The sequence below is a fragment of the Dioscorea cayenensis genome, unplaced genomic scaffold, assembly GCF_009730915.1.
Source record: "Dioscorea cayenensis subsp. rotundata cultivar TDr96_F1 unplaced genomic scaffold, TDr96_F1_v2_PseudoChromosome.rev07_lg8_w22 25.fasta BLBR01001095.1, whole genome shotgun sequence".
NCBI lineage: Eukaryota > Viridiplantae > Streptophyta > Magnoliopsida > Dioscoreales > Dioscoreaceae > Dioscorea > Dioscorea cayenensis.
The window spans coordinates 7,472-19,282 of record NW_024087486.1 but is presented as its reverse complement, the minus strand read 5'-3'; the positions used below and the strand labels follow the sequence as shown (position 1 = coordinate 19,282).

Below are 11,811 nucleotides of genomic sequence, written 5' to 3'. Positions count from 1 at the left end.
TCGAATCAGTGCAATCTCTTGCAGAAAACAAGGTTTTTACCTCAGGACTCGAAACCCTGAATAGGGTTTTACCAGCTACTTCATTGCTTCTCACTAAACCAATGCTCATAAAACAAGGCTTCTTTTCTATCAACTTTCTATATAAATAGAGGTACAGTGTCCGCTGGAACAATCTTTAGTCCTCAGGGTTGTGGGCTGTCAGTAATTCGAGGTGACATAGGAGGGCAGTTTCGTCATATCGCTGTTGAAGATAGAATTAAGGCCAGTTTCCCACCTTTTAATTTATGAGCTAGGGTTTTTCAGAGCCCCAACTCCATTCCTGATCTTTGGGACAAGCTTCATGGCGTCAATGGTGATGACAACACTCTGCTCGCACGTCTCTTTCCATTGGAATCAACCTCTTTTTCCTCAGGTATTCTTTTATTTATTTATTTATTTATTTTGGGTGCTGATTTCCAAATTAGATGCTTTATGAGCTTCATTTCTCATGATTGTGTTTCCTTCCATCATGAAAAGAAAGGATTTTTTTGGTTATACACTGTCAGGTTATCCAATTTCAGTTCAGTATGAAAAGCATTATTGCATTTTTCTTCTTAAAATTTTGTGCTTGATTCTTAGAATGTGTTTTAGGGATAATGAGTTCTAAGATAAGAAAAAGGTTAGATTTTTTTTTTTTCCTTATGTAAGTTAATGCATTATTAACATTAAACAGTATAATGAACAAAATTCTTAGGTAACTATCAATTGCAAGTGAGATTTGTTTATTTGTCAATTAGGTGATGTTTGAAAGGCAAGGAGACAACCAGTTTCCATTTAAGAGAACTGCACACCATCTCACTCTTCATGCTGCTTCTGGAGTTGATTTTGGAAGGTGAAGTTCACCTATCGATTTATCTGTTGTAGGCCGTCTCTTGATAATGCTTATGATTTAGTGTCTTACTGGCTATTACTTGTGCGGACAATTTACGTAGGTTCGGAATGATTTCAATTTGATTTAAAAACTGATGTTTTGTTTTCCCTGGTGAATGCCAAGTTCAGGCTATCTACACCTTCTGGAAGAACTTGCAGGCATATGCCTTGGCCTGTTTTTGCTGTTGGTTCAGGTGAATTTCATATTTAAACAAAGGCTTGAGGTTATAAAGGTAATATCTGTTTCCTACGACAAGTTCAACCAAGCTGTTCTGGCTATCATTGCCTTCTTCGTGTGTTTTAGGTTATGAAGCATCAATTTCTGATCAAAAGAAGAAGGATGACATATCTGTGGGTGATGTGAAGATAGTTATTGAGTCTCGTGATGATGATAAGATTCAAGTGAGCCCATATCTTGGTCTCATAGTTGTCAGTAATAGTTTATCTTCTAAACGCGCATATGAATTTGCTTACCTATTCTAAATTAAAATGATGGTTAAGCTTTTGGAGTGAATTAACTTCCTATCTCTCTCAGAAAGTGAGGTGGATCGCTTCTTTTACCGCTAATAAAGATATAATTCATATGATGCAGATTCACAGAGAGATAGAATTCACGGCTGTTTTGGCCATGTGTAGAACTTTTTATTGCAAAGTTATACTTTGGATTTCAGTGATATGTGCCGCCACGCTCACGAGTTTCCCATATTAGGTAAGGGTGGACTTGACTGGAGAGCAAACACAGAAGGCATTTGATGATGTTCTTACGAACATGGCTCGCACAGCGCCCCCTATTCCAGGGTTTCGAAGAACAAAAGGAGGTAAACCTGAAATACCAGTGTGAAAAATTTATATATCCATCTGGTCTCCTTTTCGTTTAACCCCGCATACTATGCCGACTCCTTTGTTCCATTCTTTCTTCACATCTTTTCTATCCGAGTTCACTAACTTCAGCAATTTGTCTGTTGCATATTCTTTGGATGATTCCAGGAAAAACTTCAAATGTAAGCAATTTTTTCTTTTCTGTTTGTCACTATTTTTTTTTACTATCCAATTGTTTGTATTGTTTTAACTTTGAGGTGCCTCTGAAATTTGAAAAATATTCGATCATCTTTATAACTTTTACTTGTTTACAAGCATCGACACAATAAAAAGTCACCAGAAAGGATGAGGCTGTCATTGAATTTGAGAAAGTCTAGTTCATAGTATTGTTTTTGGTTTATATTTTCAGACCACTGATTTCACAGCATATGTATTATCTTTTCTTTTTCCAACCTTTCCTAGACCTGATACAGTAATTCTTATAAAACTTCTGATGTTCAGTGTCTTCGGATATATTTGATGTCTGCTGCAGGTTCCTAAGAGCTTTCTCTTGCAAATACTCGGGAAAGATCGAGTTACCAAATTCCTTATAGAAGAAATTGTCAGTATAACTGTAGGCGATTTTGTGAAGAAGGTATGTCCTTTTAGCTTCATTTCATATTATATATCTTCTCAATGTCTAAACCTCGAAAACTACCTCAACTTGCTTTCATTATCAGGAAAATTTGAAGGTGAAGAGCCAATTCAAGACAACACAAACTGCAGATGAGCTTGAATCAGCATTTACCCCTGGTAGTGAATTCAGTTTCAATGCTACTATGGAGTTGTTAAAAACAGATGCTGAAGCGGCGAACTCAAGCTCTACATAGTCATTTACTTCCGGAGTGAGATGCAATGCTTGTATAGCTTGGCGCACACATGCCTTGTTACATATTGTATTTCTGTTGTTACATGGTTTCAATAACTTTCATGTTGTTCTCTTTCAATAGAATATTTTTCCCCCCTCAAAGTGAACTGTTTCAACTAATTTTTTTTTTATAGACTGTTGTGGCATTTTATATTTTTCAGGGTTGTAACACAAAGAAAAGGTGGTTTGTCCATACCGATCTATTTATAAATAATGATTTCTTGGTGTTTTTCTGTCATAATCAATTACAGGTTATCTCCCTGTTATTTTGCTTGATGAACCACAATACAATTCATAAATCATAAATCCGTAAGTGAAATCAATGTTAGTAATCTAGAGTTAAGTCAACATGGTAAAAAGGAACATAGCAATGGAGGTGATCAATTGACAACAATCAAAGCATACAAACATCTGGGAAATTTTCTGAAGTCCCTGTAAATCCATTTTATCGTTCATCGCACATACGAATAACAAGACTCAAACACAAAATTGCATAAATACTGTCACTGAAATCTCTATTATAAACTTCTCAAAAAATTTTTAACAGGTAAAAGTAACAAGTAGAGAGATCTCCCCATAATAAGTTTAGTACATTTCTACACTAATGTAGTTGCAATAGTCCGTGCAATCGTCTTCGAACCTCACAGCGGCTTCAGACTTATGTTACACTTCTCAGTAAATTAGAGATTTTGGTGTTCTACTTCCAAAAATCTGGGAGAAATTCTATATAATTGAATTAAATTGTACTGAGGGTAAAATCAGCTATTCATCGATTTTGTATAGGCTGTTGATGTCTTGTAGACTGCATAAATTAAGATCACCGGCACAAAGAAGCAGTACACGGGGGCATGAAGAAGCGGGTTCATATCATAGGCCTTCACTAAAGCTCTGCAACTCTGCAAAAGAATAACTTAATTAGAAAAACTGAAGATTGTTTAACAGCAAAATGGCATAATAATTCAATAACTTTAAGCAACTTATGGCAATAACTAATGTATCTTCATGGGAAAAGGATCCAGAAAGTTGAAAAGGGACCAAGAGTTTACCTTCCAATGTTTCCACAAGATCACCACACAGGCCAAAAGAAGCAGTTTTCTCATCCATCGCTTCCGCAAAAAGCGCAGAATTCTGCAAGAGTCTGCAAATTTTGATCGTCTCCTATTGACTTCAAAATTATCATCTTTTTTCTTCCCAGATAACGAAAGGTAATATGACCTGCATGCTGCTTTCTCTGCTGCCATTGAAGCTATTACTAAAACTGTTGGTAAAACCACAAAACAGAGATGAGGTAGAACAACCACCATAACATCAGGCACTCCGAGGTATAACTGTTTCCTCTCATCAAAAGTTTTAACCTTCCATCCTTCACGGGTCATATATGCCATGTCATCATTTCCGCTAAAAACATGCCCAAAAAACCAAGGCAAAAATGTCAAAAAGAGCAAATATAGAAGGATTCCTGACCATATCAATGTCATTCTTGAAAGCTCCATCAAAATCCAACATGCACCACCAATTAGAAGTTCCACAACATTCTTTCCTGCAAAACTAGGGCTCAAGCTCTTTTGTATGTTATGTTTCTTAGAAAATATACAGAAAACTTGGGGAATAAGAAGTAGAGAGAAGAGCAATAGGAGAACAGATGACAAAGCAGGGTTATATATTGAAACCCATTGGCAACCCATAACCAAAAACTCTTTCCATTTCCAGCTGACAGTTTTGGTAATACCATTGATGGAGAATGGCCTCAATTCACTAGAAGTGGACCTTCCAGTGATGTCAATAGCTTCTATCTGTAGCCAATAACGATCAGGTGATTCGTCAACAAATGCCCTCCAATTCCATGGGACTGAATAAATATCTCCCCTGGTTCCATTTCCTGCAAGCTTCTTCATAGTTGAATCTAGTACTACATGAAGATTTCCAGGCTTGGAGTCATATATTTTAGCTGTAACTGATGTAATCTCAGCACTCGAAAATATCAGAACCCTTACAGTATCATAGCAGGATGTTTTCAACAATTGGCATTGGTAATCAAGTTGAGATGAAATCCTTTGCATAAACCGTGAATCTAAAGGAAAAGTAGGTAGTATAATTATCTCCTTTGGTTCTCCTGACCTAAAGTTTATATCTACAAATGACACGTGACCAGAATCAATGGCCAGGATCCTCATAGCTCGGCTCTTTCTCCAATCACCCATTTCCCATTCCCAAAATTCTTCAGGGCGCTCTACTTCGTTAGAACAGTTTGCAACATCCAGATTACTTGTAGATGCTTGATGCATATTTAATTGATAATACTCGCTTGATGACACTGAATGATTACTTGACTGATGATGGCGCTTCAAGTTACTGCCAAAACTTGTGTGAAGATGCCCACAGAGATACGCAGATAAGGAATGCTTAAGGAACACACTTTTGAGGCTTTTACCTGACTCTGATAGTGCAGAAAATGACAATGGGAAGTGCCCGAAGGAAATCTTTGTCAATGATGACTTAGTTATTTTAGTATCCCATTGTGAAAGCTCCATATCTAAATCTGTGAGTAATTGGTCAGTCGGATGACCAAATAGATTTGTTGGGCCACAAAGACCAATCTCCTGTTTGCTATCAAAGCCTACAAAAAGATGCTTCCATTCATTGTGCTGCAATTTGAATGAAAACACACTATTAGTGTAGCCATTGCAACTAATTATAGAAGGAGTCAATAAGTTCGAAGAAATTGCCTGTCAAAGTAAGTCTATAAATTGCTAACCTCCAAAGTGACACTCTGGACATTTCCTTTACGTCCGAGCATTGCATTGACACTATACTTCTCATAAAAATCATATGTGCCACCAGGTACTGGTACTGCAAAATTGTCGTGATTCCCTCTAAGATCATAGAAAATGTTCTTGCTGAGTCCGCTTTCTTTGATGACATCTGTGATCACGTCATGGTACTCTATCCACTCCGACTCATTTTGTTTCATAATTAACAAATCTTTGCTCTTTCCCTCTGCTCATCCAAGAAGCATAAGGCATACTATACGAAAATCAATATTGTAGATACAACGAGTGCTTACTGGATCTTTACAAATTAAACCTACCTTGTAATTAGTCAAAAAATCACCACAAATCACTAATTCAAATCAGATAAAACTTAAAAATCATAATTCTCATGCCCTTCCCAAGTCAGTTAACAGACGTCTAGTAACTGAAGACTTTACTTTCCAAGTGACAAAGTAAAAGAAAATAAAAACACAGTTAGGACAAAATGAATTACCAAGTATAGGTTAACACAAAAATCTTTCATATGACTTTTAAATTCACATTTATTCACAGCTGCAATTAACTCTTGAAGATAATAAATAAAATAAATAACCTCCATACCTAAGCAGAATGGACCAAACACTCTTATGCAATTTTCTAGCCATTGTTCAAGATTTAACAGTTCGGACAAGAACTACGTGAGTTATTAAAAAAAAATGTTATTTTTCAAATAGCGTCCTCTTATAGAAGTTGTTTTCTCCCCTTTCTACTAGTAATCTAAACTTAAATTTAACCACTGATGATCGCATGTCAAGTGACCAATCAAACACAATATAAATAAATTAGAGAGAGAAAAATGAAACATAACACGAAAAAAGAGAAAATTTTGGGATTAGATTTCATTCCAAAATCACAAATTTAAAAAGAAAAACCATTCAATGCTTTGAACCATGAAAAACATACAAGAATTACTACCAAGAGCTACTAGAATCGAACCAGATGAACATAAAAAAAAGAAAGAAATTAGACACCTGTGAGATCACCAGTGATGAGAACCAACGAAGGGTTGATCATAGAAAGCGCAGGACCGATCAGTCTCTTAAAATCAAGAGCTCTCTCAGGATGGAAAAAACTGAAATGGAGATCAGAGAGCTGCACCACCCACACAACAGAGCCCGGCCTCACCTTTGACATCGATCACAGCTCTCCCAGGGATTTGCTCCGAAGAGGCTGCAAACGCCATGGAGGAAGAGAGCAAGACAAGTAGGAGAAACGCCCATCTTCTCCCCAGATCCATGGCTTGCGCTGAAAACCCTAACGAAGGGTGAATCAATGGAGAAAGAGAGATCCAACAATGGCGGAAGTAGAGCGAGGCCTCAGCCATGGCGGAGAACGCTGTTTGATGTGACCCGACCCGATAAGCAGTCTTGCATCCGATAAGAAGTTAACGGGTTTGGACTTTTGAAGGATCCGAATCCGAGTAAATGGTTGCTTTTTCTGTTTACACCCTTGAAATTATTATATTTTGATCTAAACCCACAAAATATTCAAAAACATCCTTATATTTTTAACACCGAAATCAGAGGGTTTTGAGTCATATCTACCCTGTAAAATCTTTTAAGTAATGCATATACTCTTGTCATATATACCCCTAAGTTTTTTAAATTTATTTATATACTTATTTTTACCTTATAAATGTTTGTGAAAACGTGAGCAACAATTTTTTTTATAAAATAAATAAATTATTTTTTTTTAAAAGAAAAAATTGATCCTTCCACCTTTCACTCGGTAGAAAAGAGAGTTACTATTTTTTTATCACAAAGATGATAACAACAAATTTTTTTTAACTTCATGAATTAAATTTTGGTAAAAAAATAAATCATATATTATCTTAATAAATGTGAAAAAAAAGGCCAACACCTCATATAGGTATACACAAGTATTTTAATTTTAATTTTTTTTGGGTGTTACTAGCATATATATATATATATATATAACAATAAAAATCTTAGACTAGAGATACCAGTTTAATTTTTTAATAAGCATTAATTACTCCCTCCAAAGTATTTATTATTTAAAATTTTATAAATAAATCTAGTGTTACTATTTAAATTGGCCTGGTTGAGGATCTTTATACATATATCAGTAATTTTCATTTTGTGGACTCCCTCAAAACTTTTCGATTTATTGTTTTATAAAAATAGATAAATTATAAATTTATTAAATTAAAAATGAATTGCTCATGGTCAAACTAAACTTTACACAACAAAATGAATCAAACCAAAAAACTGAAATTAATATAAATAAATCCTTGAATAATAACTCGTTTCCCTGTTCAATGAGAAAATTGTAGGATAAATTAAGATGAATGTTTTGTCCACTTTTATTAAAAATAAATAAATAATTTACAAAAAAATTTATTTAAACAAATAAATGATAATAGTGATACCTATGAAATAATCATAAAAATGAGCAATCATCATGTCATTTCACTTAAATGCAACGAAAGAATCAAAGAGATATGTGAAATGCAATGAAAGAATCAAAGAGATTGAAGTTACATTAAGAGTTGTTTTTAAATTGATTTTTTCAAAGTTGAACTTAATTTTTTATATATTTTTTATATATTTATTTTTAGCCCTTTGTTTATGAGAATATTTACCTTTAAAATTTAAGATGTGTAAAAATCAAATTAATTTATTCTGTACGGTAGTTTGGCATCTAGAATAAGATAGTACAAATTAAAAACTTGCATTACATAGGAAAAAAATAATAAAAATAAAAAGACTAAAAATGACGTTCAAGAATTAGACCTAAAAGACCATAAAAAACCCAAAGTCACCCAAGATGATGTTGAAATTCTCAGGGACTTTCTTGTAATTACACTTCCAAAATATTCCCTTTATTTTCTCATAAATCAAGAATAAATTAAAACACCAATAAAAAGATGATTATGGAATAATACCTCTTATCCAAGAATAAAATCTAATATTCCATTCCAATGTACAAAGCTTTCTTGAGGCTATTTTTCAGTATCTCTATTTAATTGGCTTTATTCCCTTCTAGTAAATTGGATGCTTTTTAAGCTTACCATTCAAAGTGCTTCAACTTTTAAAAACTAAAGCAGCAATTCTTCACATATCATGCTTTGTGATTTATTCCAAAGAATACTAACTTTTTTGGTTCCGAAAAAGATAAGCCACTTGTTCTCATTCCTGTTCCTTTTTACACTACACAAACATCATTCAATGTATTTACTTTAAGCCGCAATTTAAATGTTTTTTTTTATTGTTTTGTTTTATAATCAATAACTTGTAGGCTAAGAGTTGATATCAAATGAGATCATCAATTAGAACTTGTTCAAGAAGCAAATAAGTCACATTGAAGAACCATAAAAGAGAATTAAGGTTGAGACTAATGGTTATTGAGAACAAATCAAAGTTTTGTTTTTCTAATGTTTTTTTAATTTGTTTGATTTGGTCAATAATCACATGAACATAAGACCAAGTGTACGACAAGTGCAAGCAAGCCCCAAAATGTCGACAAGTTTTATGTCTATGTTGTTCTTTTTCTGTTGTTTTATTGAATACTCCTTCCGTTCCTTTTTACTTGTCACATTTATCTAATTCACATCGATTAAAAAAATTAGTTAAAGTTAGTTGGTTATCTATATTTTATAAAAAAATTTATTACTTTCTAAAATTATCTTTATTTAAAACCCCACTAGTGGAGTATATAATTTAATGTTTAATTGATTATGATTTATTGAAAATTGTACTAGTACATTAAATTAAAGAGTAAATTTGGAAAGAAAATTATTTAATACTGCACAAAATTTTTAATGTGACAAGTAAAAAAACAAAGAAAACTAAAAAATATGACAACTAAAAAAGAATGGAGCATCATGGACATGTTCTCCAAAAAACAAAAAAAAAAAAAAGTTGAAACACTGAAGAAAAAAGAAATGCTAGAGAAGAAAAGAATAAGAAATATTCAAATTGTGTTAATTGCACTAATTAATTGGTATGATGTCTGGTAGTTGTTGGCATTAAAAACATTGCTCTGTTGATAAGACTAAGCAAATCATTCATATTAATTGTAGAGAAGAGTAGCAAGAAACAGTAAGAATAATTCTTGAAAATTTAGTTCAATTGCTGCTATTAGCCAAGCAAATCAAACAATCAGAAAAATGAAATGGAGAAAACAGAGGATCACACAACCAAACTAAAATTGCATAATTCTTGCACTCCAAAAGAACTGGAGTACTTCAGAAACAAGGAATTCTGGAGAAAGATTAAAAAAAAAAAAAAAGGTAACAATTAATTTTGGAAATCATTCTGTAAGCATTCTTCAACTTGAAAATTTGGCTCAATTTCTTATGTTAGCCAAGGAAATCACACAATCAGAAGATGAATATGTAAAAAAAGTACACAGACAAATATGATCAAAGATTTGGTAAGAATTATTCATCAAGTGTTCTTCAACTTCAAAACTCAATTCAATTGCTGATGGAACCCAGAGAATCACACAATCAGAAAAAATTAAATTAAATAAAATAAAAATAAAAAGAACAACTAAAAAGAAGAAATAATCAAACTTTAATTAAATTCATATTCCTGAACATCCAAGAACTAAAGTAACATAATTCTTACACTTCATTAACAGAAATGAAGTCTCTCATCAAGCAAAATATATACAAACCTTTCAAGCAGTCATGAATTCATACTTCATCTCCAAATCATCAAAGTGAACCAACAAACCCCCCACTCTTCATCATCACCTTAAACTCCTCAAAGCTCACTCTCCCATCTCCATCCTCATCCACCTTCCCAATCATCCCCTTAACATCCTCCTTAGTCCATCCTTGCCGGAGCCCAAGCGACGACAACACCGATCGAAGCTCCTCCACACTGATATACCCATCCCCATTCACATCAAACACATCAAAAGCCTCCTTCACATCCTCCTCCACCTCCTCCCTCCCTCCTCCTCCAACAATACTCTTGTAAAGCTCCCCAAACTCCTCCATATCAACACACCCATCTTCATTCACATCGATCTTTTCGATCATCACCGACAAGTCCTCTTCCGATATAAATATCCCAAGGTTGTCAAGAGACTCATGCAACTCCTTCCTACTAATCCTCCCATCTCCATCATGATCAAACATCTCAAAAACTCTTGAAAGCTCAAACTGGTCCACTGCCTTCCCGTTCTTCTGTACTGTTGTTTTACACTCATCTTCATGCTTAGCACTGAACCAAAAACTCTTCAGCAAAGATCTAAGCTTATCAGGAAGGTAGTTAAGCATGGTATGAATGAGATGAAGTATGAGGGAGACCCTTAACAAGAGACTAGGCATTGTAAACTAGAAAATGAACACTGAGAACTCAACAGAGACCAGCAGAGATTGAGAGATTTGGATCTGAGAATGAGGAGTGGTTGAAGAGAAGAGAAGAGGAGAAGAGGAGGTGGTGGTATATAGAGGTCCCCACGCGCTTGGAGAGCAGAAAGAGGAGGAGGAGGAGGAGGAGGAGGAGTAATGGTGGGAAAACGCGTTGGAGTGGGGCAGTTCAACGGATTTTTAAAAAGCAAGTGACCGTTGGTGCGGATTGCGCGGGGGTGGCGGGACGGCTGATAACGGCCGTTTGATTTGGGAAGGGAAGGGTGTGGATTGTGACACGTGGGAGGTGATTATTTGATGGAGGAACACGTGTTGATATATGACTCGTTGGGTCTCTTGTGGATGTCTTTTGGTGGGGTGGTCGTGCGGCCGGTTGCATCAATTAGCGGGATTGGTTCTTTTTTTTGCTTTATATATGTAACATAAAGTTACACACACACACACACACGCACACACGACATAAGCTAGTTTTAGTTAAAAATGTAAATGTATCCCGATGATCAAAGATCCATAGGTTAAAAAGAAAGCAAAATTGGATGAACTTATTATTTATCCTAATAATCATGGCATTTTTTAAAAAAAATTGGATAAACCACTCCTATTATACAACACTCTACCAAATAATAGAGGAATAAGTAAAAATAGTAACCCAGTGCCATTAGATGTGGTGGACCAACTCAAAAGAAAATTAACACAAGCAACAGAAAACAATAAGGAACAAAGCCATCCTCCTGGCCCCAACAACAGTATCCTAGCCCATGCTCGGTCCAAGTGTCTCCTCGGAAGTCAGAACCCCACTAGATTCCTCTGCTCGAGGTCTATGAAACTCCAGACAACAACGAATTGTTGTCATGGAGTCTTTCAGCTTCTCTTGTGCTCCTTCTGTAACAGTAGAGAACCAAGATAAAAGTATACAGATAATTTTTAGAATAATAACATGAGTAGGCACGACAATGGCGTTAAAAATACAATCATTCTTAGCATGCCAGATATTCTAAATAAGTGCTTTCACCACTAAATCA

The 11,811-nt window shown here is 34.7% G+C and overlaps 3 protein-coding genes across 3 annotated transcripts; 1 reads left to right on the top strand and 2 right to left on the bottom strand.

The window, feature by feature from the left end:
• Positions 1-300: 300 nt before the first annotated feature.
• On the top strand, positions 301-2,766 carry LOC120255593 (trigger factor-like). Its single transcript, XM_039263389.1, has 8 exons — positions 301-412; positions 777-871; positions 1,039-1,103; positions 1,214-1,311; positions 1,619-1,727; positions 1,897-1,910; positions 2,261-2,362; positions 2,448-2,766. The coding sequence occupies exons 1-8, from the start codon at positions 341-343 to the stop codon at positions 2,595-2,597; spliced, it is 705 nt and encodes a 234-aa protein (XP_039119323.1). The 5' UTR covers positions 301-340; the 3' UTR covers positions 2,598-2,766.
• Positions 2,767-3,124: 358 nt separating this feature from the next.
• Positions 3,125-6,807, bottom strand: LOC120255594 (putative metallophosphoesterase At3g03305). Its single transcript, XM_039263390.1, is given in 5 exon segments — positions 3,125-3,531; positions 3,682-5,280; positions 5,391-5,632; positions 6,417-6,564; positions 6,566-6,807. Coding segments are annotated over 5 exon segments (2,331 nt in total). The 5' UTR covers positions 6,770-6,807; the 3' UTR covers positions 3,125-3,393.
• Positions 6,808-9,960: 3,153 nt separating this feature from the next.
• LOC120255592 (calmodulin-like protein 7) lies at positions 9,961-10,909 on the bottom strand. The gene has a single exon (XM_039263388.1). The coding sequence runs from the start codon at positions 10,745-10,747 to the stop codon at positions 10,127-10,129; it is 621 nt and encodes a 206-aa protein (XP_039119322.1). The 5' UTR covers positions 10,748-10,909; the 3' UTR covers positions 9,961-10,126.
• Positions 10,910-11,811: the final 902 nt, after the last annotated feature.

Coding starts and splice junctions, on each gene's coding strand:
- LOC120255592 (XM_039263388.1), bottom strand. CDS start 10,747: ATGCCTAGTCTCTTGTTAAGGGTCTCCCTCATACTTCATCTCATTCAT.
- LOC120255593 (XM_039263389.1), top strand. CDS start 341: ATGGCGTCAATGGTGATGACAACACTCTGCTCGCACGTCTCTTTCCAT. Junction 1,104..1,213: donor TGTTTTTGCTGTTGGTTCAG/GTGAATTTCATA, acceptor CGTGTGTTTTAG/GTTATGAAGCATCAATTTCT. Junction 2,363..2,447: donor TAGGCGATTTTGTGAAGAAG/GTATGTCCTTTT, acceptor TTTCATTATCAG/GAAAATTTGAAGGTGAAGAG.